We start from the raw sequence: 27,377 nt of genomic DNA, 5'->3' as shown, positions 1-27,377 counted from the left end.
GGGCGTGTGGCTGCGGGCGCGGGCGCGGCTGCGGCGCTTCCCCGAGCTGCTCGCGGGCTGCGGGGAGCAGGTAGGGCCTCGGGCACCGCCCCCGCCCCGGTCCCCCGCCCTTCACCCCCGGGCAGCCCCGGTCCGTCCCGCTGTCATCGTCCCCCATCCCCGGTCCGTCCCGTTATAGTTCCCCGCGTTATAGTTCCCGGTCCTCCTCGGTCCGTCTCACTACCGGGTCCCCCTGCCCGTCACTCCCGATGGCCCCGGTCTGCCCCACTCTCATTCCCTCCCCGCGGCGCCCCGGTCCGTCCCGGGCCCTGCCCTGGTCCCTGTCCCGGTCCCTGCCCCGGTGCCCGGGGGTCGGGCCTTGCCCCAGTCCCTGTCCCTGTCCCAGTGTCCAGGCCTTGTCCCGGTCCCTGCACCGCTCTCCCTGCCCGGTTCTGTGCTCGTTTTCCGCAGGCAGCTGCCTACGGCCGGTGCGTGGCCACGGCCTCGGCCGGCAGCACAGAGCTGCGGCGGGACGCCTGCGCCGAGGAGTTCCGGGCGCTCAAGGACTGCTTCGCCCGGGCGGTAGGTACCGGGCCCCACGCCCAGCCCGGCCCCCTGCGACCTCCACAGGTGGTGGCATCACGCAGGGACCACGCTCGGCATGAGTGGGCTCTGCTCCGGGACACGACAGCCCCGAGGGCAGGAGAGGCTGGGGGCACAACAGCCCCCTTTTCCCTCCAATGTGGCTGCGGGCCACCGCAGCAGCAAGGAGGGACGCGGGGGTGGCGGCGCTGCCCCCCAGGCCCATCACCGTCACTTCTCTCCACAGGCGAAGACAGCGGTGAAGTGACGCAGCGGTCGGTGAGGGGCCCGAGCGCGCCCGTACGGCCACACCGGTGTCCGAGCCGCTGCAGCCGGGCAGCTCCAGCGACCAGCAGTGCTGCGGGCGAAGCAGACGAAGGAAAGGGAAGCCCTGGGTGGCATTTCACATAATGCTTTTCCTGTGTACATCTGTTTCTCAAACGATGCATGTAAATAGATGTTTGGAAAAAATATTTTTAAATTAAAACTCCAAAATCTGAGTCAGTTTGTCCTTAAGTTACAAAATAAACAGTGAAGGAGAGCCATCAGCAGCTTGTCAGAAACCAAGCTACTGTCCAGCAAGTAGCTGTTCCCCTTTTGTTCACTGTGGTAGTTTGGCCAGTGCTCAAACTGCTCTATTGTTAGAACAAGTCTCTGGCATCTGCCTGCCCTGGGGCTGCTGGATTCCACCTCCCCTTCCCCTGAGCAGCCAGAAGAACTACCAGGCTTAGAGGAAATGCAGAACAGTCACTGGAGAGACAGCCTTGGCGTGTAGAGCAGAGATCAAAATCCCGTCCAATCCCTGGCCTGAAACGAGCAGGCTTACGGACACTTACACTAAGCCAAAGGAGAACTCCCTTCACTTTAAAGCTACGCTTCACAGAGACCTTCCCTTCTCCTTTCTAATCCTTTCCCCCAGTCTGGAGTCTCTGATTCAGAGCCGTTTCCCAGCTGTGTATGAGCTCCAGCTTTGCTAAAGAGCAAAGTTTCCTGTAACAAAAAAAACAAAGCACAGTTCAAGGTCCCAAGCTCCGCGCAGGCTCTGCTAGAGCTGGTCACCATTTTGCAACACAGAAGCCAGCATTTAGGGCTGCGAGACCTGCAAGTCTGCAGTACTGGGTTAAAATAACAGCTGAGGGTCCAAGGTGCAACACACCTAGGGAAGGAAGCCAGCAGACCCTGCAGCCAGGTTTTGAATACTCAAGCTCTAACAGCAGCTATAGCGCAGCTGCTTGATCCCGTGAACATCGAATTAGACAGGCCCTGTGTCTGTGAGGGCAGGGAGGAGGATCACATTCTTACTACCTCTTCCACAGCAGCAGGGAAGGGTGGAGCAGAGAGAGCTTCAAAGAAAGCAGAAAGCACAAAGCCTTTTTTTCCTTAGGCAAAGTAACTCCCCGCAGGTATGGAGCACAGCAGACTCCTCTCCCTGCCAGGGGAGCCACAGCCCCATGGCTCAGTAGGGCTTACAGATTTCTTTTTTTAAACAAAGAATAATTCAGATAAAAATGCTTCAGCTTATTTTATTGATCTACACAGCTCAGCCTCCCCTCCAGTCTCTCCCGCCAAGCACTCCACACCCAGTACACACAGTTCCTGGCACAGAGAGGTAATGCAGCTCCCTGCCTCCTTCCAGCTGAGGCTGGGGATGCCCAGAATCCACAGCCATTTTCTCTTTCCATTTGCTGAGGAACGTCAGGAGCATCTTTGGTCCTTCATGTTCATGCAGATGACTCGATGCCAAGCAACGTCACTGCTACAGGCACGTCCTGATGCCGCAGGGCAAGGAGCCTGGCCTCACCCTGCCACGCGGACGTAGGATGTATGGGAGAGCCCAGGACAGACCCTGGTACCTGGCAAAGTGCAAGAAGCGGGGGGGGATCCAGCTCCTCCTCCAGCTCCCTTTCACTTTATAAAGGCTCATTAGTGCAGCAGGGGACAAAGCACGAACCAGTCTCCCCAGTGCAGACTTGCACTAAGGAATGGGATCAGCAGTCTATTGCTTCACCTGCACCTGACGAGCGCTGGCACGGGACGCCTGCAGAGCGATCCTCCTGCCGTACGCAGTCCAAGGATTCCCAACCACGGCGTTTGTGCTTTAAGACAGCGTAATGGAGAAGCTCGCTCGTACTATGGAGGAAGTCCTGAGGGTTAAGGCTATGTCAGTCACATCTGAGATGCACGTGGAAGTAACACAGATGGTCCTCATGAAGCAGTTTGGCTGAATCCGTGGCTGTTGCCCTGTGGCTCTGTGTCACTTTAACTGGAGATTAAGATGACATCCTTCAAACAACAGGCACACGTTCCAGACACTCTGCAATCTCCGACTGCTGGAGCAGACAAACGGGGGCAAAGTACCCAAGACCGAAGGCAGCGCCTTCCCCGTGGTATTCACCAGAACCAGTGCAACAGTTCCACACGTTCGGTAATGACCCAGCCCTGGCTCCGAGAAATCCCGCCAGATACGAACACAGAGAGGCTAGTTTACCAAAGACACTTCGAGATACGGATATAAAAACCACCACAGTGATGAGGTCTGTAGACTCCAGGCTGGGAAATATCAGCCATTCTAGTGAGAGCTTTGGGATTTTATTTCTTACATTCGCAAGTCAGGATTAAAAAAAAAAAAAAGGAGGGATGAATCACCGTCTGGGAGCCTGAAACAAACCAGGACTCTCATAGAAGTTTTTCCCTTTCTTGCTCATAAAACACGTTACCAGGGCGGAGTACTGACATCTATAGATGTAAAACACATTGTCAAAGGGGCTGTGAAGAACACACAAAACAAACACGCTCCATCGAGTAACAGAGAGAAGAGGTAGGTATGCTTGAGCCAAGCCCCCAAGAACACCCTTTTAAGCCACGTTTTTTTGCTCCCAAATATTAGTCACTTCTTGCAGAAAGTCAAGCTGGTTTGGGGGGCAGTCTGCAGCCCCCGGGTTGAGCTTCATAATGCACTTTGGACAGGAGAAGTCAAGCTTAAAAGCACAGATGAGAGTGTGAGCATCCGGAGAGGGTGGAGAGAGCAAAGCTCTTCGTTATTGCTAGTGTGTGGCCAATTAAATCCCTGGGAGTAGAGGCAGCACAACAGCAGCAGTTGTGCCTGTTTAAGGCAGCATTTCTACTAAACTAGGTTCCTAGACCACAACTATCCCCTAAACATGCAAGACTAACAGCTCCCATTTCAAAAGAAATACCAAAGCAATTAGCTAAGCCAGTCCTAAACCCAATCTGAAGTGATGCAACTCCAAAGCAGAATAAAACCTCCCAAGAGGAGATGTGCATCTCTCCCTGCTTCCCCTCTGCCTGCAGTCCCAGACCCCTGCTCCAAAGCCCCAAACAGGCTGGGCTAAGGGACCCAGTGTACTCGCTGGAGAAGCCTTTCCGAGCAGGTGGGGAACCGCATGGAGAACTGCCTCAGTTCTGAAAGGGGAAATGAGAGCCAGATGGAGAAGGCAATTCGATATGAACAAGAAGTTGAAAAGGTACCTGAAAGCTGGCCTGGCAGGGAACCAAGTTAGATGGCAACCTCTGAAAGCCAGAGGACAGCGAGAGATTTTCTTTCACGGTTGCCATCTCCTCGGCCACCTCTAGGCACGCACAGGGAGGTGTTACCATTGCAGAGACTGGAGAAGCCCGCAGTCCCCTGGACAGCATTCACAGGACCAAGGAGACCCCACGGACCAAGCACTGCATCCCACAAAGTGCTGCTGGTTTAGACTGACCGTTGTCTGAGCAACACTGGCCAAAAAAGCAGCTGGTTAACCTGAACCTTCCCTACTGAGCCCATGAGCGTTGTGCCGGTGGCCAACACCCTCAGCCACCCACCAAGCGCGACCACCCCACTCACATGCTCCCATCTGCCTGTGTCATCTGTTTGATCTGCCGGCTGTGGACCACCTGCTGAGCTCCCTCCGCAACTTGGTTTAATCGCGTCTCTAGAGCGCTCCGAAGGTCGTTTACTTTCACATCTGGAAGGGGATTCAGGCCAATGAAGACCCCCGCCCCCTGTGCAGCCTCCTCCTCCTCCTCGCGAGGAAGCAGGTCACGTCTCCTCCGGCGGAGGTCCAGGTCTGCCTGCAGTTTTAGGTCCCGATTCGGTTTGACATCATGGTCCAGCTTCTGGTCCCCGTGGGCAGCCACTCCTTTCTCAGGCTTTTGGGCAGCAGTGTCCTCAGCATCTGGCTTCTTCTCATCCTCGTTTGAGAGGCTCCCATCTGCATGCTTCTGCTTGCTCGGACTTCCCTGAGGATCCTGGACCATGTCCACCACGTTCTGCCGAGGAGCTTCTTTCTTCACCTCCACTTTGCTAGCCAGGTCCCTCTGCAAGGCCTGCGGCAGTTTGCCGTTAGCACCCTCACCCCTCTCAGCGTCTGCAGCTCTCTGACGCTCCCGTACGCGCTGCTCGCTCCCTGCCACGTTCAGTTTACTTGAGGAGTCCAGCGCAAGTGCCAGGTCTTTGGGCTCCACCTGACTCAGTGCTTTGGCTTTAAGGTCTGTTCCCGAGTCTCTTTCCAGACTCTTTCCTACTACTCCCTGAACTTTGGCAGCCCCTAACTGTTCTCTTTGGATGTGAGCTGTAGCTACTTCCACAGCTTTCAGGGAATTCTTCTCATGGATGTCTCTTCCGGCTTTGGCTTCATGACCTCCTACATTTTCTGCCAAGGGCTTCTTTTCTAGGTGGTTTCTGGCCGCTGGAACGTGCTGGGCATCGCCAGGAAGGGGATCCCCATTCTCTGCAGCTTTTTTAACAGCTCTGTCTATCTCCTCTTGTGGCACCTTCAGGTCCTTGGGAGGCACCCCAGGAATCTCACGCCTGTGCCCAGCCTCCTCCAGCTTTCCTGCAGTCGCTCTGCGCTGCTCGGTTGAGTCGGCAGGCCGCCTGCCCAGCCCCTGCAGAGGGTGCTCCAGCGGCTCCTTACCAACCGGCTTTGCGGCAGCGTCTTGTCTAGCTCCCGGGCTGTCTTCCTCCTTGCTCTTGGAGAGTGCCACGGCAGGCTCCTGTTGCATTTCTGCTGCAGAAGAAAAAGCTGAAATGTAAAGTCTTTTTCTCATGACGAGTGACCGATTCCCTTCTCCCACCACCATACCCTGCACTCGGGATCCTGTGCAAGGACCACACAGGAGAACGAGGTGAGCTGTGAGGAAGAGCATTATCCCTACACACGGGGACATGGGGGGGTCCCCACCTCAGAGGTCACGGTCAGTCCGACACGATCAGAAGTGGCTTCTGCAGAGTGGATCCTGCCACATGCCAGAGGGACTCAGATCTCCCCCAGCCTGATTTTAAAGCTATTTTGAGCAGTGACCAACTCACAAGCAAACACGCTCTTTGGCAATATCCTTACCTTGTTTTGGCTTCTCCTCTCCTCCCTCCTCCTGCCTTTGCTGGTGGATCTCCTTGTGCTGCTCTTCAATCACAGCCAGCAGTTTTGCTTGCTGATCAAGTAGCTGCTTTTGCTGTACCTGCTGTTCTTTGATCACCTGCAGCAGCACAGCATGATCAAGCAGTTTTGCCTGCTCCGCTTCTAAAAAAAAATGAATAAATAAATAAATAAGCAGATGGAAGAAAATGAGACCCACTGAAAGCTGCAGAGCAGCCAGGACACACAAGGACTCTGGCATCACTCTTGCAGGGTTTGTTTCATCGCATGTCCTCCCTTTGAACAAGAGGAAATTCCCTTTTCAAATCCATGACCTAAAAACCTCACTAATAGTCTCAGCACTGAAGCTACTGCGGTGGCTTTCCTCGGCAAGCGAGCCCGAGTCTGCAACCAGTGCCAGGTCGGCAGGAGGGAGGGGAGCACGTGGTACAGCTCTGCTTCTTGCACTGATGGCAACCACAGCAGCAGCACTGCGGAGTGCCTTCGCTAAGAAGGATAGCCGACAGCCCAGAATAGCTGCTCACTGATGCAGGTGCTAACTCAGGTCACTGCTCTCTAAAAACGTTATAGGTGGAGGGGTCAAAGCTAAGCTCTCATCATTAACTGCTCAGTCAGAAGCGCCAGGAAGAAGGGCCACAGAGGAGGCCGGTTTGCTGGGGGTCCCTGTGCACGTAAGGACAGAAGTCTGGCTGGCACAGGAACAAGAAGAGGACAGGACTGGCAGAAATCAGTCAAGGGAGCAAGGGGTCAGCTTCCCAAGTGAGGTGAGTTGGTTTTGGAGCTGCCTTGGTGCCTCGGAAAGCTCCAGCACTGCTGCAGCTTGGCTCTTGAGATCAGCCAGCGTTCTCAAACACAGATCACCTCTTGTAACGCACTACCAGGACTTCATCCCAGCTACGCTGGGTCTCAGGTCACCTCCCGCTGACCTGAGACACCGCTGCAACAAAACAAAACTCCCCACGTCAATAAAACACAAGGAAATCCTTGCCCCTCAGCTCTATGCAGCCATGGAGGCTCTCCAGAGCAAGTTACACAGAAGTGATGAGTGCATTTAGGGCCAAGCAGAAGTGACTCAAGTTGATTCACTCACTGCTGCAAGCTAGACATCATGGGCAAAGTATGAGTCCCAGGTCTGCACGGAAACGTTGCTGCATTTTCCCCTCCTGGACAGACACCCAGGCATATCGTATCTGGAGAGCATGAACTTGTGTGTCACTTGTCTCCCACACCAACGAGCAGCTTTTCTCCAAAACTGAAGGTGTTTCTAGAATATTATGCCCCAAAGGCAATAACGTCAAAATTAGTAGCCTCTAAAATGCCATTTAAATTAAAAAGGGATGCTGTCCAGGTTAATCCTTTTCAAGTACGCACTGCCACCCCCTGTCCTGCTAATAACCCACAAGGTGATTAAAGGGAAATATTTTCAGTTCACATTAGAGTGCTACCAACCAAGGGCCTCTGGAATTCCCCTTTCGCTTCCATTTACAGAAAGCTCCGTTATGAGGGGGAATTCAGTCATTTCAAGAGAGCAATTGACTTCTCAAGATCTGTTTATTTTTTGCACTTTGCTCAGAATAAACAATGAAAACAGAAGTCATTTCTACTGTCTCATTTTCTGAGGCTGCCAGGTCCCAGCTCAGCATGGGAATGTTTGCGTTTAACACGCAGCAAGCAAAGGTTTAATGCCAAATCAAAGCATTTCTCATTGAGAGCTTTACAAACACATGTAACTCCTGTATTTGTGTAACACACCTCTTCCACACAAACACAAGGCTACGCTAAGTCCCAGCTCTTCCTTTGATCTTGCGGAAAGCAGGCCTCATTCAGTGCTTTGGCTGGATTTTAACAGACACTCTTCATAAAAAGCATCTTGATTATAAAATGAAAGTACTTGAGCTCGTACAGCCAAGGGCAGCTAAAACCGGAGCACAGCAACAACAGTCCCAGAGAGGCAACTGTTTGCAAACGGCATGCATGGAATTACAGGGCTTGCTGTCTTGTCTTGCTCCCATGAAGCCTTTTCACCCTTTCCTCCCTCTTTCAGCCTTTAGGTACAAAGCTCAACCCTGAGCAGAGGAACAGAACAAGCCCAAGGCACCTTTCGGTGACATCCTCATGGGAGAGCTTCCCTGGCAAGTCCAACACACACATTCAGGTGGAAAACCCCACATAAACTCAGATGCCTGAATCCCCCTTGAAGTATGACAAACCCTCATGGTCCATACCTGCTATTAGGTTTTCACACTCATTTTTTCAGTCCCATTGAAATGCAAAAGGAAAATAAACCAATCAGGAAACCAAGATGTAACCACCGAAGAGGAGGACGATATGGCCCCTGTGTGCAGTAACTGTCAGTTGCAATCAGTCTCAGGATCGAGTGCCCATCACGTCTGGACCAGAATACGGAGGGATCACAGGAATGTGAACAGTCAGGGAACCCACGCCGCGCACAGGCTATGAATCCTCAAGCTCTGGGTCCAACCCTCACATCCTAGCAAGGCGGAGGCTGCAGGCAGCATGCTCAGCCTGAGGAAGGGCCAACCCCAGAGTAACAGCACCACCGTGGAAACGCAGCAGGGAAGGGGAAAGGTGCGGATGGGGCTTCAAGGCCACTCCTCTGCACAGCTATACACCCCAGGTCTCCCCATGCACTGCAGCCCGCTTCTCCCCCACGCCAAAGGCCCCAAGGCTGTTAGACGATGCCCACAGAGGAGCACATTGCTGCCGGGTCCCCACTTTGCATAACCCAGACAGTTTCACTCCAGTCGTGCTCGTCTTGACTCAGCGCTGCCTGCACTCGGGAGCTGGGGAGAAGACAGGCCTGGATTCCAGCGTGACTCACATCCTCGAGCAGGCCTTGCCAGGGACTTCGCTTTGGAACATGCCAGCCTCTGCCGGAGGCGTTAGCCCGCTGGAGACAGGCACTAATTGCTGCCGTCGCCGAGGTGACTGTGGCCTAAAGCTATGTGCTCACAAGAGCCAAGAAGAACAGGCCGGCTGGCACGTTCCTCCTACGGAGAAAAATCCTGCACTTTTACCTCGGGCTCCTAGAGGGAGCTCGGCGCCCTCCCCTCCCTGCGCCCCAGGGACTTGCACTCACCCTCCAGCTTGTTCTCTGCGTTCTCCTGCTGCTTTTCCTCCGTATTTCTGATCTCTCTCTGCTCCAGCTGTTGGGCCTGAGCTGGGTCCGCTCTGTCTGGGGGGGGCAGCTCTTGCTTTTCACCTGTGGACGAAGAGACCAACAGACCTTTGTAGTTGATAAGGACGCTCCAGCAGCAGATGTTCTCTAAAATGACTCCACATCGTGTTGTCCCTCCCTGCCTAAGCCAGCACAGTTTACATTCAACCTGATGACTGCAAGGGAAGTAATAAAAAAAATATTTAACAATCTTATAGACTCATGGCAGTGAGCCAGTGCTAACTACCTTAGCCAATTAAAATGCAAGAACTGTTCTAACTAGCTTTTAGATGGGCACTTAGCAATGTGTTACCTGTCAAGATCTCCCAGCTCTGTGTCCCCGGTGAGTTCGGAGACGCACAGGAACAGCATGGCACCTGACATTTAGTAGGCTAGCAAACAACTGTTTGACAGATATTATAGTAGCTGTCAAAGCCACCAGATTCCTCCTTTTCCCCAACAGCTGCTGAAGGGGCTGTGCATACTCACATGCTAATCTTGTGAAATTAAAAGGAATCACTGGGACGTAGGTGGAAATAACCAAATTGCCCAGTCGCCAGGGAGAGATTACAGGACAAGAGGAGAATTTGTACAGATGAGCCACAGTGGGGGGAGCTTACCAGGGTCAGCTTCCTTCTCTACGGACTTCGCAGCCTCCTCTGCTTTCCTGGGTAGCTGGAGGTTCGATTTCTCCTTGTCACCTGCAGCCTCAGCTTTCTTCTCACCGTCCAGCATGGCAGCTTGTGCTTTGGCTTCCAACACTCGTTTGTCTGGCTCCAGATCTTTGTATGGCGGCCTGCCATCCTGCTGCACGTCCACCTCCAGGACGTTCTTCAGATTCTTAACAGGCTTGTCAGTCCCTCCCCGCAGTTGGTTCTCAGCAATTGCTTCCATCCCCTGTTTCGGGCCAAGTGCCTCTTTCTCGGGATTCAGCTCGGCTGGCTCCTCCACTGCTGGCTTGAGCAGATTACCATTGGCTTTCCCGAGCGCAAGCTTGTTCTCATCAGATTCCTCCCGCTCCCGCCCCATGTCCACAATCACTTCGTCATGCGGGACAGGCGGCTCATGGCGATGCGCTTCTCCCACAGGCAGGGCAATCCCTAGGGTAGATGTCAGACAGCGTTAGGGGGCTTGTTATTAATGTGGGAAAATAACATCCAGCAGGTTCACAGCATACGTGGCACCCAGCTACCTACTGCCCTTTCTCAGCTGCCTACACTTGCTTCCTCATCAAGAGGCTGCATTCCTAGCAAGCCTCAAGAGCAGCAAACAATAAATTATCTTCAGTCTACAAGGTAAAAAGCAGAGATCGGGATCTTTACTTGAAATAATGCTACAGACCACTCTTTAACATAAGTCTCCCAACTCCAAAGCTGACACCTTTTCCCCAGACTCCTTTTTACCTTGATCAGGCCGGTCAAGCTGTACTTGTTCCTGTAGCTTTTCTGCCTCTTCATCTCTCTTGGGTACTTCCATGGGCACCTTGATCTGTGGCTGCTCCATCTCTTCCTTCTCATCCAGCAGCTTTGGTTTATCGCGGTCATCCTCTGCCTCCTCTACCACCGGGTTCTGGTCTGTCGAAGCAGGACAGTTAGTTGCGTGAGGTCACGCACCGCTGCACTGTCAATCCACCAAAAGGATCGAGGCAATTTCTCTGTCTGCCACAACCCTATTCCTCCGACACAAGCCTAGCAGCTATTTTTCTTCCCGTGCTAGTATTTAGAGGTGGAGGGCTCTTGTTCTGGGGTTGCTCCGTCTGTTTCCCTAACAGTCGCTTTTTATGAAGCTACGTAACGCCCAAGCCAACGCCACGGAGCGGGCCGGGCGGCGGAGGGAGCGGCGTGCCGCTGCGAGCCCGCACCGCCAGAGGGTAGCAGCGACCCGGGCTCCCCGCTCACCGCCCCGAAGCGGGGAGCCCGAGCACGGCCGGGACCCGGGGCCCCGCAGCAGCCGCCGGGGCCACCCCGAGCACCCCGCTCTGCTCCCCGCTCCCACCTGCGCCGCGGGGGAGCGGTTCAATGCCTTTTTTTTTGTTTTCCTTCTCCCCTTTTTGTGCAAGAGCATTTGCTTTTGAACGAAGAAATGAGCAAGGGAGAGAGGAGCTGCGGGACCCCAGAGAAGGCATCCAGTTTTCAGGAGAGCAATTAAACGACCATGGGAACAAACTCCCAAGTGACAGGGGGGATTCTCTTGATCTCTTAAGAAATAGGGTTTTTTTAGAAGACGCATCTCAGTCAAACAAGTTACTGGGCTCAGCACAAGAGTAGCCATGAGGAATTCACGGCATGCTACATGCGATCAGACAACAGGCTCTTCTGGCCTTAGAGACTAAGAGGGCAGATGAAGGAAGACCTATACAGTGCGCACACGTAGCAAAGTCTTCCTTAGCAGAAGAGCAGTAAAGGAAATGTAATTGTTTCCCAGCACTGAAGTTGCACTGCAGATTGTTTTCCATCCAGCAAACTAAAAAAAAAAAAAATGTATCTTCTCTAACAAAAAAAATTCTCAACTCTTCCCCCCATTTGTCCTCCCCCATGTGATTTCCTTTGGGGAATTAATTCTATAAACATCTTTCAATTTTCTCCTCCCCCTCTGCAGGGCTGGTGCGATTTATTACAAGATGAACTCATGGGAAAGAAGAGATTGCCACAACTTCAGCTGCGTGGGCCTTACCCAAGTTGGGAAAAAAAAAGAGAACAAAATCCTGGCCCAGAGGGAGCCGTGCCAGAACTACCCAGCACTTGTCCAGGACCCTGGAATCTCTGGCCTCGAGCACTGCACCCAGTCGCGAAGGGACACACACTCGGGCTGGCCAGTTTCCAAAGTTTCTTTGGTTCAGTATTGATGACAGGAGGGGAGAAGGGCTTGGATTTTCCGAGAAATTCTTGTCTAGTGCCCAAGGGTCTCTCTCCATTGAGGGACTTCCCAGAGTTCAGCGAGTCAAGGCAGGACACTCCTCCTTTCAGGAAAACACTGAATGCGAGAACCAGTGCCCACTCCTGGACGGAGGCCCTGGGAAGCAGGACGCTGAGGCCTGGGGAGGGGAGGTGCTCCGCATTCTCTTGTACGGATGTTCCCAGCTAAATTTTGGCTTCATAGCAACAATCCATTTACTCTATTGGAGGAAAGTTTTCATTAATCACTTCATGAACCAGGGAGATTGTTGCATTCAGAGAAGGCCGCATCTCATCTGAAACATCTCACCTGAAACAAGGGGATCTAGAGCGCTGCAATATGGTCACAGCTGACCTCAGGTCCAGAAAGAAATTACGACCAGAGGCAGCCATAAAGCAAGATGATGGTCGAGAACAAAAGAACGGGGAGGAAGCTTTCCATGCAAATGGGAAAACAGAAGAAAGAAACAGAAATACCTCTGCCTCGCATAGCTGCAGTCTAGCCAGACGACCCAGTCGAACATGCACAGGGCTGTCCAACACACCGCAGCAGGTGAAGCCACCAGTGCATCCAGGATACAACCAGGTCACTGGGGAAGGCCCTGTTCACAGAAGGGTTGAGGTTGCAAGAGACCTCTGGAGATCATCTAGCCCAGCCCTCCTGCTCAGGCAGGGTCACCTAGAGCACACCGCACAGGATCGTGTCCTGATAGCTTTTGAATAGCTCAAGGACGGAGACTCCACAACCCCTCTGTTGCTGTAAAAAGCATCAATCATAAATCAAGAGACGGCTTGTATGTTCCGCATTTTGAAAACAATGCAGGCAAAACAAAAATAAAAGTCTCCACACCATAATAAGACAAAGTTGCCTCTAAGCCGTCATTTGCTCAGCAGGAAACAAAATTAAGTTCATCATCAGGGCGTGAATTAACGGCCTCTCACGCTGCATGGAAATCTATAAGGGGCTATATGTGGTTTGCAGAGAACAATTTTGCTCAGGATGTGTAATAATCACTCTAACTGTCTAGTCGCCCTTCAGGTCCCTTTGGAGAGCGTTACAGTAATGCTGTGCCTCTTAATGTTTTATGAGTGGCGTTGGACTTTACAGGCAAAGGCTGAGAGGCTATAAAAGCTTCTTGGCTTACAACAACAGAATCTCAGCATTAGGCACCAAGGAGGGCTTGCTTTGCCTTATGAGGAAGTCCAGACCCTCGCTGCTAGCGGGTCCTTCCGAACCACCCCAGCTTACGATCCTCTTTAGCGGCTCTGCTCACATTTACACGCAGAGAAGCGAAGGGAGCTGGCGGGGAAAGGCAAGGCTTGCTGCAACTGATTTGTGTGTGTGTGCATGTGCGCGCCTATGTGTTGTGGTTTGCCAACAGCCTCTCTAGGCTGCAATAAAATTTCATGATTAGCAACCTAAAAGCTTCCCTTCCCCCCTGCTCCTGGTTCGGATAGTAGCAATGGTCCCAGAAAGACATTAAATCCCTCCTCACATGGTTTTCATATCGCTCTTGTCCACCGCAGTAATGACCGTAGCCGAAACCTGCGTCTACACATCCTGCTCTTTTGGAAGCGATTGCGAGACCGGCCCTGCCGTGCTCCTCCCGAGCGGACGGGACCGGGCAGAGGGAGCAGCGGTGACCGGAGCCGCATGCGAGGACGGGGCACGCTCTGCCTGCTGGCAGAAAGCACAGTTTCTGTCCTTCCCCCCGCCCAGACCTGGTGTCACTGCTGCTCCTTCTCAGCGCCGCTCTCCTCTAGAGGCTGCGACCCCCTCCCGCGCCCAACCTCAACTCCCTGCGTCCCACGAACCGTCCCGGGCCACCCCGATGGGGTGGAGGGCCACCCCGGGGCACCCGCGGGCCCAGGGCACACTCCCAGGCACCTCCGTCTGCCGCTCCGGGCATGCAGAGCCCTGGCAGAGGCAGGCAGGGAAGGCTGCTAGATGTTTTCGTTTTCCAGATTAGGTCAAAGTTAGAGAATTCTACAATCCATTTGTGGTGCACAGCGAAAGACAGGGAGCCTGGGGAGACGCAGCCCTCCCAGTGACCCGCGCGCCTCCTCGGCGGCCGAGCGACGCTGGCTGCAGCCCTCGGGGCAGGACCTCTGCCCGCCAGCGCCGGAGCATCCGCCGAGGGCCGTCGGGTTCAGCGGACGGGATCGATTTGTCCCAGCGCAGTTCCAGCGCCCAGACTTGCCCACATCGCCCCAGCGCAGCGAAGCAACCCCGCTTGGTAGGACCCGTGAAAGGAGCATCCTGCTACGGGAGCCAAAGCAAAGGTGGAGACGGAGAGATGGGGCAAACCGCTGCCCTCGGACGCACCGGGCGCCCACGGCGGCTCCGGCACGCACGAGCCTCCCGCGGCCCCGGGAGCAGGAGCAGGAGCGCCGCGCGGCCCCGCTCTCCCACCTCCGAGGACAGGACGGGCAGGAAGCCTTTCCGCCCCGGCCGCGCCGAGCCCCCCCGCCCCCAGCGCCTGAAACGGTTACAGATTTCACAAGGTTATCGAATGGCATCACTGAAATTAGTTCACAGTTGTCTCCCGACGCACCAGCAGTAAAAACGAACCCAAATTGCAAGAGGCTGATGGTGCCTTTTCTGTGTCACAGGCACTATTAAAAGATCTCTCTCACAAAGCACCAGGGAGAGCTGTAGCAGAGTCAAGCTGTTCCTACAGCTATTAGGAGCTGTGTCTAATCCACGTTTCACACATGTTCGGGGCTGCTCTGCTAATAACGCAGCCGCCTCGGCTGGCGGGGACGCGAGCTGGAGCCAAGCGGCTTCGCCGGGCCGGATGCCGCGGGCGCGAGGAGCCACGGCGCAGCGCCCTGCCCGGCCCACACAGATCCGGGTTTTGCCCTCGTCCTTAAAAAGTGAAACAAATCCCAGGGGATGAGTACGGTCTCCCGGCTCCCCTGAGCAGCACCCCGACCACGGGAGCGCCGGGGAAAGGTTGCTCTTGCATAACGAGCGTGAATCAGGTCTTTGTTACGAGATATTGCACAACGCGAGAGGAGGAAAACGAAGCAGAAACGATCAAGTAAGGAGCTGAAAAATATTACAAAATCTTAATCCGCCCCATGAGACCCTCTAGGGTGCTTTCAAATACAGAGAGAAATTGCCTAATTAGCTTTTTTTTTTTTTTTTAAATGGATAATTGCCTTCATGAGCTTTCACAGGCAGCTTAGCAACCTTTTAACATACGCACACACGCTGCATGGAGCACCGAACGCTTCTGAAAGGGTTTTATACCTTTCCCGAAGAGCTGCTGACAGTAAACCTCAAGCCATACAGGCAGGGGCTGTAATGGGCACTTGGGTGTCGTTAGTAAAAACACTATTCAGAGTTCGCCGGTCAATACGTGTTCACATAAAAGGGCAATGTTCTAATATTCATAATCCCCGGGCCCACGGGGCAGGGTTTTAATGAAAGTCTGTACAGTTCTGGTCTCCGCAACATCAAAGAGGCCAATAAAGCTCCGCTCGCATGCTGACAGGCAGAAGTCAGATGGCGAACGCCAACTCGGGGAAAGGCCCGGCCCGGCCCCGAGCGCGGCCGCGGCAGCGGGCTGGGGGCAGGCGTGTGCCCCCGGCCCCACGAGCCGCCATGTGTTTCTGCTAAAGCCTTGCGCGAGGAACGAGCGGCAGATGTGGGCTGCCGAGGGCACCCAGGTGATGCGGGGCAGCCCGCATCCTGCGCCCCTGAATGACAGGATGCAGCTGCCGCAGTGTTTTCCCGGCCCCGGGCTCGTACCTTCGCAAAACAAGGCCGGGTCGGACGAGGCGGGGGGAGCGGCGGCGGGAAGAAGGGCACCATTTAACGCCGCTCATTGCTAGTCAAGCCGACATCCTGCAGAGAGGCGGCGAGGCACGGCTCCAGGAGCGGCTCGGCAGCGCCGGGGCGGCAGCAGGGCCGCGGCTCTCCTGGGGCAGCGCTTGCTCGCGGAGCACGCGGCTCCCCCGGCACCGCCGCGGCTCGGGCTCATTGTTCCACTTCCTCTGCCCGGCTCGTTCTCACCCTGCTCCATCCCACTTCCTCCTCCCACAGGATGAGGCTTCCGCGCCAGGCTCCGCTTCCCAGGGAAGAGCAGCCCCCGGCGCTGCCTCCCTCGCGCTGGCCCGGCACAAAACAAACCAAGGTGCACGGGGAAGGAAGCGGGGATTTTACTGGGAACACGCTTGTTAGTACGTTCGGAGCCGCACAGCTCGGCCCTGGGAAGTTTATGAGCCGAGAGCACTAAAAACGCCTTCCTCCTAGGCAGGATTATTTAATCCAGCATCAAGTACTGTGCAATAAGGACTAATGCTGACGAGCTCTAAACGCATGCAGGGGGAATGCCAGGGCAACTTAAGATGCGCTGTGCTACATGATGATTAAACGCAGGCTTCCTGCTCTGCCTCCCCGGTTCACGCGGAGAAGTGGAGAAGAGATTTAGCAAACTCCAGCGGACACAGTCTTTTATGGGACTTTTTTTATTTTCCCAGTCACAAGAACACGTGTCATTAGCAACCCCTCCTGAAACGAGCAGCTGTTCTCTGGCCATTACCGCTCCAAAATTAACCAAGACGGAAGAATTCAATTGCATCCCTCCTCCCAGCCCTGCTGAGTGTGCATGATTAAGGGATTGAGAGCATCTTTTGCTAAGAGTTCATGGGCATCTCAGTGCCTGACAAGGCACGCGCGCCTCGGATGAACCGCTAGCGTGAACGCATAAAACCCCACCGTCAGGGACAGAGCAACCCAGGAGTGAATGTTATCGGAGGCAGCACCGGTGTCTCGGAGACACTCAAATCTGTGCAGCAGGAACACAGCCAGCAACCAGGAGGAGGATAATCTCCAGAAGAGACAGCCCTTTTCTCGCTTCCGTTCTCAATCTCTGCGAGGATATTTCAAGGCCCCCAAAGAACAAAAAACCCGAGCAGAACCAAACAAAAATAAAATAAAGAAACAGGACACAGCCACAGATGAGGGGCAGCACAGGGTCACGCGACACCTGCTAGCGATGGCCTTGCGAGGCAAGCCTGCAGCTGGGGAAGGGAGGGTTCGGCCGTAATTCTATCAACGGCCACAGTAAACAAATAATAAATAACGTGAACCAGTAAACAAAGCTGAGGCATAATCACGGGCTTTGTCAGAGCTAAAACCGAATCCAAATTTATATCCTCACAACCAAAAAAAAAGTCAGTGCCCATAAATTTACATACCTTTGAGCGCAATGAATGGCTTGTTATTGGAACCATGGACAATGTGCTGGCAGAAACAGTGAAAGCAGCCCTGTTTGGCTCCTCGCACCCTTCATACAGGTGGCCAGCACAGAGCTATCTCTGCGCTGTGCTCACAGAGCTGCTTTTATCACCCCGCACGGGTAGTTCTGTGCTCTGTCACTAGAGGGGGGCCCTGGCCTCCCCCACGGGCCCTCCTTTCCCCTTCCTCCTCTGAAAGAGCAGCCCTCCGGAAGGCATCCTCGGAGCCCCCACCAGGCATTTCCAGAAGGCAAAACTGCACCTTTTTCTTGGGAAAAGTTTCTAGGATGCTCTAAAGATGCCTGGAAACAACTCTGCTTCCACCATGGCGGTTTTTTCCCCAGAGATGGAGCTGGGCAGAGGGGCTGGGAGGCACGACTCCAGCAGACACATACCTGGGATTTTGACAGAATCCTGGTCAATTCTGGTCTCCTCTCCTTCAAGGCGCTCCAAGCCCACTGCTTCGGACTTCACAGGGGTGTCCTCCGTTGCGGACAAGGTGGTGTACGTGCTAATCACCAGTATTCCCAGGCCAATCCACAGTATAATCTGCACAGTGTGTCAGAGCTTCAGTTAACGCGGTAAAACAAATGGGACTGCTCTATACGACATTCTTCACACAAACAGCACCTCCAAACAATTCAAAGCTCAGTGCAATTACAGATGTCAATAAGTGAGAGAAGAGGAGAGAATTTTAAGAGGCAAAAAGGAAGGAACAGTAGCTTTTGGCTGAGGTTTGTATTTGGATGTAGATACAGGCAAGTGATAGTTTCAGATGCTGGAAGCTGTTGAAAAGAAGACTCCTGTATCAGAGGGACTCAGAAGCAAGTGGACAAGGTATAAAAATAGTAAAATGCATCTAGTGCACAAGAGTCCAGCTGCAGGGACTCATTCCCCAGTATTTTCAGCAACTACATTAGAACACCATGAAATCAGATCTGGCTGAGAACAGCAGACTGACCTGTTTACAACCTAAGAATGTTTTTGATGAATTGTTTAAAAATTCTTATTTTTGAGAACAAGAAGAACAAGACCTTCACAAAGTCCTGGTGGCTAGTGCTCAATAAACTGATAAGAAGCAACTTGCTGATTTCCAAAGAGCTGAGACCAAACAGGAAAAAAAAAAAAAAAAAAAAAAAAAAAAAAAAGTAAGATGGAATCTAGATCCCGAGAAGGGAAAAAACTCTGTGAAGTTCTGACTTAGAAAGGAGAAGAACACCGCCAAAAGGCAAATTTCTACAGCTAATTTTATCATTATGAAAAGACAAAAATCCCAAGGTCTAATTCCACATGAGCCGTAATAATAAGAAACTCTACACCTTTAATAATGCAAGAAGGACAAGCAAGATGTGCAGCAGCAATACGGGCAAAGGAGCGTTTGCCTGTTGGTGTGGCAGAGCTGCCAAAAGCCCGTCTGCTGCTCCGAATGAAAGCAGTACCCGTTCAAAGAGCTGAGTGGATGGATTGCTGGCTGACAACACTGACTGGCAAGATTTAATTAAATTCCAATATATTATTTTTACCTAGTTAATCATGGTAATTGTCATGGTAAGGGCTTCTCATGGAACCTGGTCTGCATGTCAACGAGTATACAGTGCTACGAATGACTGGTAGGAGAAACTCTGTGCTGCAGATAGCAGGCAAAGAATTTGCACCCTCCGCTAGAAACTCATGTCCCCCCACAAACAACTTCTCACAAAGACCATGAAAGCAACAGGAACAATCATATGCAAAACAAAATGTCTCTGCAAAGCTGAGAAGTTAAACGTTTGCAATAAATTGGTATTTATTATGCAGGAATTTCTTTTCCTTAAGTACATCCTGCTCTGCAGTGTTACAGATCTGGCTCATGTCTGCTGCTCTGCATATGGGAGCAAAGGCTCCAAGGCAGCGCTGTGAACTGCATCGTCTCTTTATTTGCAACCAGCTGCCACCCGGTGCGACACACTCGGGGCGTGCGGGCAGCACGCTGCTGTGTCTTCTCTCCGCTTTTTGCCGATTTCCACCTCCACCCCGGCTGTGTGCTCGCTGACTGCAGGCTTGCTGGGGCGAGGATGCTGCTTTTTTCACCACATGCCTAACAGGAACAACTTGCTATGCATGCTTCACAAGTCAGTCATATAAAAGTCTCTATCTGCAAAAGAAACCTGCTGCTTTGGTACAAAATATTGCTACTGTCCAGCGGAAGGCAACCAACAAGCTGCCTGTCCCTTCTGGAGGGAGGTACAGGACAAAGTACATAGGTCATTCTGACTCGCGTTGTGATCTCAGGAGCTCATGAGAGGACCATGTCCTGTGGGACTACATGCGCTCCCCTATTCCTCCAAAAGCCTTATCCTGCAATATTTAAGACACAATTAACACAAAGCACAACAAAAGGATGCAACTCAGTGCAAGAAAAACAGGAACAGTAGCGATGCCCAGCAGCCACAACTGAAGGCTGCTGTGGGCTGCAGGAAGGAAGAGACGGGAAATAAAGCGGAGAACTGAAACTGATGGGAAGGTTTAAATGTTGGCACCCCAAGGGAGGGACAAGAAGCTAACGTTTTGCTCTCCCTCTTCCATTGTGCTGAGAGAGGTCACCCAGAAACACAGGTCAGTGTGGTCCAGAGCCACGGGCCCAGGAGACCCCGTTCTCAGCATGTCTCTGCAGACAGGAAGACGCCCTCAGAAGGAAAAGGTTGGTGGGATGCAGAGCAGCTCTGGACAAGACTAGCAGCATGGTCAAAGAGCAGAGGCCAGATCTTAGAGATGTTGTAAAGGAAACAAAAGTAAAATCTGGTCCCTGCCTTGCTCTGTGGGTGCACAAAGAGCAGATATCCTGCCATCCTGCTCAGGCCAAAAACAGAGTCAGCAGGTCTTTGCCACTTCTGCCCTCAGCTTGGAGACTGTCTGCTTCCTTTCCTCACACAATCTGAAGTCCCAGCAGAAATGCATTTTGTGACTGGAAGGCTGAGCTAGCGTCTTCCAGAAACAACGGCAGAGAGGAAGAGCATTTCCATGAAGAGGATCTATTCTGGTGCCGCAGGAACCAGGAGCCACGTGGGAGAAAAGGGAACTGTAGGAAACAGCTGAAAAGATGAAATGTTTTAAAGGAATTTTTGTTGTTTCTTATCTAATTCTTAGTGGGGAACCACATAACTGAATGCCTTGGATTCAAAACCCCTTTGATTGTTTAACATTTGGAGTTCATCTGCAAGCGTCTCAGAGCAGTGGGTACGCACACACACGGCATTCAAAGACAGGCTGGGCTGTCCACAAACCAACAGCCTTCCCTCACCTTCAGCTCCACCCCATCAACACACCCCATCCTCACCTACCCCCTGAGCAACTGCAGACCAGGATAAGGAGGTCCACAATTGGGCCGAATTCCATGCAGATATTTATGACATGTAAAAACAGGCAGTTTGTACTCGAGGGGCTACCGAGGCTAATCTCTGGCAATCAAAGGAACAGAACGCAGGCTGCAAGGACTACGCGGCTCAAGAAACCGAAGCCAGGCAGAGGTCTTACCCCCAAGCAAAGCTGCTGAAGAGTGGAGAACCAAGAGCAAATGGGGCCGTAACACTGCAGAGCGGTTATAAGCAGTTAGGGACCGAAGCACAGTCACACAAAACAAAGTCAGTGTCCGGTCTCTAGTAGCTACAGCAGGTTTGGCGGCACTGCTTTAAAGCTGCCTCTTGCCTTCATCTGTGAGCCACACACTCCCAAACCCTTCCAGAGGGCTTTTTTCTTTTTTTAAACACTCCATCAAAACAGTTTAAGGTCAGGATGCTCTGAAAGGGTTGGTCTTTTTTTAATTATTATTTTTTATTGTTATTAAAGGCCCCACATTTGTAGATGAAGGCCATTAAGGGACTGAGGCCTGCAGTCAGCCAGCCCAGGGAGCAGAAATGACCTCACTGAAATTAAAATAAACAAATAAATAGCCACTTCTATCCCTCTTCAACTCACTGCAGTGTCATGAGACAAGGTCTCAGAGACAGCACTTCAGCGAGATTACAGGAATTTCATCTGCTCCTGCATCGCTGCTGGGTTGCGGAGGGGCTGCTCCAGCAGGACAGCAGAGAGACCCCAGGGTGGAGGCCTCCACACACAAGCCAGCAACTTAAAGCTAAGGCCATGCTCATGCTGAAAGTCAACTCACTATTTTGGAAGGCTCCTGCCGACATCTGCAAGGCCTGCAAGGAGCACAGCTCATGGCTGCACTGCGTCCTCATTCTAGCAGTAAGCCTCAAAAGAGGGAATTTTTGTCCTCCATTCTGCAAGCTCTTGCACTATGCAGTATTTGCTGAGCCGGACAGACTGCGATGAAGCTGCCTAAACAGGGAGAGTCTCATACTGAGAGCAGAGACCATTCTCCAGAGGCACCTCTTAATGTGGACATCGCAGGAGCACGCGCAAACACCTCTGGCTGCAACCTCTTCTAACGCGCAGGCCAGCAATGCAAGAGGCCTGTCTCCCGAGAGGAACGCTCGAGCACAGGCAGGAACTCAGAAACGGAATTTTACACGTCCGTTTCCTCCACTGGTTGCTCTCCCTCAGTCATCCTTCCTCCCAGAAGATAACTTGAACTTTGTACAGAAGTGTCATTAGCTCAGACTATCTCCTCTAACCACGCCTGAGCCATCAGCAGGAATCAAAAGCTGCGTTTGTCTAGAGTGACGACATCCTCTAAACTGTGTTGTTTTGGACACCAAGTAGTTTGGAGGGACAGAGTAATCACGAAGGAATGCAAGAGCCCTGGGTGCTCCTGGGTTTCTCTGCTGCGCTTTGACGGAGATGCTACGCTTTAAGAACCGTAGCGAGTGAAAACCTGTGTGCAGTGAAGGTGTGCTGGCCGCTGCAGGAGGAGGAGAGGGCAGAGGGGATCTCTCTTTCCATTCACACATGAGCGTGATGAGAGGGGTCATTTCCTGACCTTGAGCAGCCTCTCTGTGGCTCCTCTTCCCCAACCGGGACAACAGTAACTCCCGGCCTCCCTAGGAGGGGCCTCGCAGACAAGCTTGTGTCAACACTGGGAAGCCAACACCTTCCTGTTGGAAGTTAAACACTCTGTTTACAGACCTTAACGCGACCTTCAGCAGAGCTCTGCCAAACCTCACTCCGTCCCCCCCACTCAAGGCTCCCAGAGGGCAGCAGGATACGGACCTGCGCCTTTACAGGGACATGCTTGATGCTAACCACAAAAAAGGGGACTTTTTCCCCAATCCATTCACAGCTCTGCATGCCTGAATTTAAGCTTTTTAACTTGCCCTAGTTGCTCTGTTACCTGATCGTCTTTCCAGCACACCAAGCCTTTCAACTAAGCCACCCCCATAGCCTAATCCAAGCGGCAATTCCCAGCCGCTGGCTGGCTGCCAGCTGTTGACTGACCAGCGGTTGTAATAATTAACAACTCCCTGGCAGAACGCAGTGCTCTTCGCTGGCCAAAAAACATCTGGGACTGCCCGTATCCCTCTCCCGCTAGAATCCTCTTCACCACCTTTAATGCAACTCCTATTTTTTTAACCTAAGCTTGCACCACCTTTCCAGCCCTGTGACACTGGACTTCCTATATTGCCAGCCCTGTAAGCTACCCACCACCGGCCTTTGCTTGAAGCCAGAGGTGGCTTAATAAAACAGCCGGCTCTCAGCGAGAGCACACGTGCAGAAAAACTACCGGAAGAGTCAAGACAATTTAGGCAAGCTGGAGCTGAGAACTTACAAGAGCTAAAGCTGAGAAGGTCTGTTGCTTTTGTAATAAATTTAAGGACGGTGGAGGTAGGGAGAGAGAACATACACGTATATTGTTTAGACATAGAAAAGCGGGGAGGGACAGCTATGCCCAGAGCTGGCCCCTTCTCCCCCACGACTGCCACTTTTCACAGGAGCATATTTTGATGGAGTGGAGTGCCTGATCAAAGAAAGCAGGAAAGAAGGAGGAGACCAAAGACAGGGCTTCAGGGAAAGAATAAATGACTCTTCCCAGAAGACCCGGAGGAGCAAGGAGAGGGTGGGCCCAGAACCCAGTTGCCAGCGTGGAGGCAGGGAGGCGTTCGGCAGCCTAGTGCACTGCTGAAGACAGGTGTGCCCTTGCTGCAATGCTCCAGAGCATCAGTCAAAGCAAGTATGTAAACCTGACAGGCGATGGATCATTCAAGAGAAGGCTGGACAGTTTGCTACCAGCCCCCTGAAATGCCAGGGTAACCTGAGGGCTGATGCTTTAGATAAGCCCTTATCCTTGATGGGGATTTCTGCAGGGCAAACATCTTCTTCACCAGTCTTGTGACCAGCATTTCAGGTCACGCCTTATGAGGGCCCCAGTGTTCAACCGCGGGCAGCTGACAGTTGCCTCTAGGCAGCCAGTCTAAGAGCTCAGCAAATCCTAAGTGCAGTTTCAAGGCACTGCAGAGCAACATTCTGGCTCAGCCGGAATAGAAAGCAATTCTTGAAAGTGCTCTTTGTTTCCCTGAAAAATCCAGGCTGGCATTCAGACTCCTGCTTAGGGTTTCAGTCAAAGAAGTTAGGACGAAAGTGTCAGAATTCAGAGTGAAAGCTGGAAAGTTGGACTATTTCCTCATGTCAGAGAAAGCGTGGGGAAAGAAAAAAAATACGCCCTGCTTAAAAACTTCATGTACATTTGCAAACCCACAAGTCATTAAACACAGAAAAAGCCATTAGTTCAATGGGACCCACAAAAATGTCTTCTCTCCCCCTGCTGACTCTGCAGTTTGCTGAAAACCTTATTCCCACACCAGCGCTGTCGTGACTGGCAGTGCTGGAACAGCGGCCTGCTAAAAGGCCATGGATTAAGTTATTGTTAGAAAAAAACAAAACATGTTAATTTCAGCTCCATAAAAACACAGCAAAAACACAAAGATCAAGCTTAGCAAAGAGACGCTTTGTTTCCGTCCCCGAGGAGGCCAATTCAAACTGGAGCAAAAGGAAAAGCTGAACTTCTAATAGCCTCTGAACGACCCCAATTTTTTAAAAATCAATTCCTGAAGCAACACCTCTATGTGTGTGTTCCTTTTTATTGTTATTTTGGTTGAAACCAGAAAGCCGAGGGTCAGCAGCAAGAACCGCATCGCTGAGAAACCGTGTTTATTTTACCCAGCCCAGACAGGTTGCAATGTAAGGCCCGTTAAGGTTTTATATGCTGCCTGGATTTCTCATTCTGTGGATACAGAACTGAAGCCTGCCTGACAAGGGGCTGCAAGCAGCATTTTATGCATTAAATGAATGCTTTGCTTGCTGCTGGAGGATAGAGGGGTGGTGCTCTAGCACAGGGCAGGCCATGCACGGAGCCAGCACCTCCTCTCCTGCTGTCTGCGTGCTGGTGAGCAACGCTGCTCCGAGCAGCCGACCACAACGGCTCCCACCTGTAATGGGGCAGACTGGAAGGGGAAAGGTTGGAGAGCTGTTGAGCAGTTTCCCTGCTGCAGCCAAATTAAGCACGTTCCCAGGCTCTACAGAGGGCTTGGGGGGGATGTCAAGCAGCACGAGCACTGACCTGCGAGCACAGGGCATTCTTGTGGATCTTCTTGTAAATAAGAGCCGGGCAGATAAAACAGATGAGGCTTCCCATCGTAGCACCTGTCAGGCCCAGGACCGTTTCCACTGGCAAAGAAGAACAAGAAGTCAGCACGGTCCTGGCAGCCAGAGCAGCAACGCCCAGCGGCTGTGCCCACGTCCCCGGGGAGGCCGCGACGCAAGCCCGGCAAGGCAGGCGATCCCTGCGACCAGCCACTGCCACCAGCGCTGCATCCAGGCAGCTCGTAGCAGCTTCCCGCTGCTGCACAGCACTGAGAGGCTTTTCCCCAGCAGAGACACGACGGCCTCCCTCTCCCCCCAAGGGAGCAGAGGTCCTGCTCATTACCACACGCCGTACACAGCCCGGCGCGTTCAGACAGTGCCAGAGCTAAGCGGAAGCTCCAAGAGTTTTCGAGAAAAAGCTTCAAATGGCGAGTTACCACTGCAACTACCAGACCCGGTGTGGGATGGAAAAGAGAGCGCAGCAAATAAGAGTAACCGCAGAAAGTAACCAAGCAACCAATCCTTGTCCCCCGACACCTCACTCACCGTTTGGGATCATGATGCCTCCTACCATGGTTCCAAAGACAACAGCCAGCGTGAGGGCTTTAAACCGAAGAGGGGGCATATAACCCCCAGCAGCAAAGGTACCATCTTTCTGCTAGAAGAGAAAGGGTGGGAGGGGAAAAGAATGAATTTAGCCCCTGCTTTGCACCTGCACAGTTCAAAAGCGACTACCCCAGCAGCCTCTGCCGGTGGGGCCGAAGAGGCCGAGAGGACTGAAGAGGGGCAGTTTCACCTGAACACGGTGGTCTCCACACTGGTGGACGCGAGGGGGGCAGTTGGATGTGGTTGAGCAGTTTTAATATGCAACTGCAGCTTGAACCTTCAAAATGAGAGTGAAGAGGAGGCACAAAGCCAAAGCTGCTGTTTTCCATCCTGCCCCAAACGTGAACCGCACAGCTGCAGTCAAATCCTTCTGCCAGTGCTGCCGCCACGCAGCCTCTCCCAACAGCCTCAAGGCCGAGGGCATGAGAAAAAGGCACGGCAGAGAAGGCAGGAGGAAGGATGGTCACAGGGGGAAGAGCTCTGTGCTTGCTGCAGCCAAGCATTCCCTAATATCCACCACTCCCGCCAGGTTACAATACAAGTATATCGGCTCCTCTGACTTTAGAGCAGACACCCTAGCCAGACTTCAGGGAGGATGAACGGCCCTGCTTGGGTGCAACTGGTAGCGGAGGCTTTCCAGACGCCCTCCATTTCCCTTCCCATCCCCACGTTCCCCTGGCAGGAGGTGCGGAAAGCACAGGACACAGTGAATCTACACGTCCTGGAGAACCAGTAGTTCCCCCCTCTCCTGGCTGCACAGACAGGAACTGAAAGCAGAGTAACACGGCCAGAACCCAAAGAGCGATGAGCAGAGCCCAGGCGAGAACCGAGGCCTTCCCAAGTGCTTCCAGGGCTCACTCCTCTGCACCCGCTGACTTGCACCAATAGTCCTTCCCCATCCCCAGACCCTCCCAACGTGAGAAAAGAGCCGGGGGCTTCTCACAGGCAGAAGTGGCAGGATTTAGAGCTATAAATTGCTTGAGTTTTATTTCCTGCCCTAAGAGGTTTCTATTTATGCGGATACACAAAGGCCTCAGAACATTCCCACAATCTCTTACTGTTATTTACTGAATACCATCGGCATGCTTACTGCTGTACAATACACAGAGGAGAACACGCTACTGCCACAAGGGACTTACAGTCTAAATCAGACAGACCAACTATAGTCACAAAGGCTGTCTGAAGATCTGACCCTGGGAAAGGTGAATGTGTGGGAGACGGGGGTATTCCAAGGCTTGTTTCTGCACCAGATCGGCACTGAACGGCCAGGGGAGGCTCTGGAGGAAGGGGACATCTGAACCTGAATAGAAGGCTGTTCAGGGAACGACTGAGGAAGGTGCAAGGATCAGAATAATAATAAAAGAGCAGAAATGAGCAAGCACACAGAAGCGAGAAGAAATGAATCTGTGCTGGGCTCCGAGGCCAGGAACAGAAGCTCGAGCTATACTCAAAGCGAGATCGAGTCGGCCAGCAAAAGGATGCCAGCCGGAGCAGCAGGAAATAAGGAGGCTCCTCTGTTTCTAAAAACGCATTTCTCCCTCCTTCCAAAAGGGAGAACCACCTCGGCTCCAAACTGTGTAACGCTCCTAAGTGAGAGCCTAAATTACCAGCAGAGCAGGGAAGTAGCAGCCACATGACTTGGGGTGTAGCAGAGCAATAGCAGCTTCAGACTCCAACCCTAGCACTTCTGCCCACGAAATTCCTCTGCAGAGAGGACAAGAACCTCCAAGTAGCACAGATTAACCACTCTGCAGAGCAGGATTTACAGACTGCCATAGGCTTCCTGCTGCAACGTTACCACACACCAGACGCTTACAATTTCACTGTGAGTTGAGGGTTCGTCCCTCCGAATAGCAAGTATCAGCCACGAGTCAGAAATAGGCTGTCGTCAATGGAGGCTCACAGCACCAAGGCACATTTGTAACCCAAGTCATCCGTCAACAGCTGAAGCCCAATAGTCACAAGAGCCCTTCAAAAAGCCAGTTTCAG

At 52.6% G+C, this 27,377-nt stretch overlaps 1 protein-coding gene across 3 annotated transcripts in view; it reads right to left on the bottom strand.

Moving 5' to 3' along the window:
* Positions 1–2,068: 2,068 nt before the first annotated feature.
* The window catches only part of SLC38A10 (solute carrier family 38 member 10), a 40,129-nt gene continuing 14,820 nt past the window's right edge, over positions 2,069–27,377 (bottom strand). The window contains exons 9-16 of one of the 3 annotated variants that reach the window (XM_064522832.1): positions 25,329–25,440; positions 24,760–24,866; positions 17,660–17,813; positions 10,527–10,697; positions 9,744–10,223; positions 9,046–9,168; positions 5,910–6,089; positions 2,069–5,576 (exon numbers count right to left, since the gene is read on the bottom strand). In XM_064522832.1, the coding sequence (XP_064378902.1) occupies positions 4,408–5,576; positions 5,910–6,089; positions 9,046–9,168; positions 9,744–10,223; positions 10,527–10,697; positions 17,660–17,813; positions 24,760–24,866; positions 25,329–25,440 (2,496 nt within the window). In that variant the 3' untranslated portion in view covers positions 2,069–4,407. The remainder of the gene's footprint in view (positions 5,577–5,909; positions 6,090–9,045; positions 9,169–9,743; positions 10,224–10,526; positions 10,698–17,659; positions 17,814–24,759; positions 24,867–25,328; positions 25,441–27,377) is intronic. The other 2 variants (XM_064522834.1, XM_064522833.1) reach the window with 2 other exon arrangements.

The sequence above is a fragment of the Dromaius novaehollandiae genome, chromosome 18 (assembly GCF_036370855.1).
Source record: "Dromaius novaehollandiae isolate bDroNov1 chromosome 18, bDroNov1.hap1, whole genome shotgun sequence".
NCBI classification, from domain to species: domain Eukaryota; kingdom Metazoa; phylum Chordata; class Aves; order Casuariiformes; family Dromaiidae; genus Dromaius; species Dromaius novaehollandiae.
The sequence above is the reverse complement of the archived record's forward strand: the minus strand, read 5'-3'. Positions and strand labels throughout refer to the sequence as shown.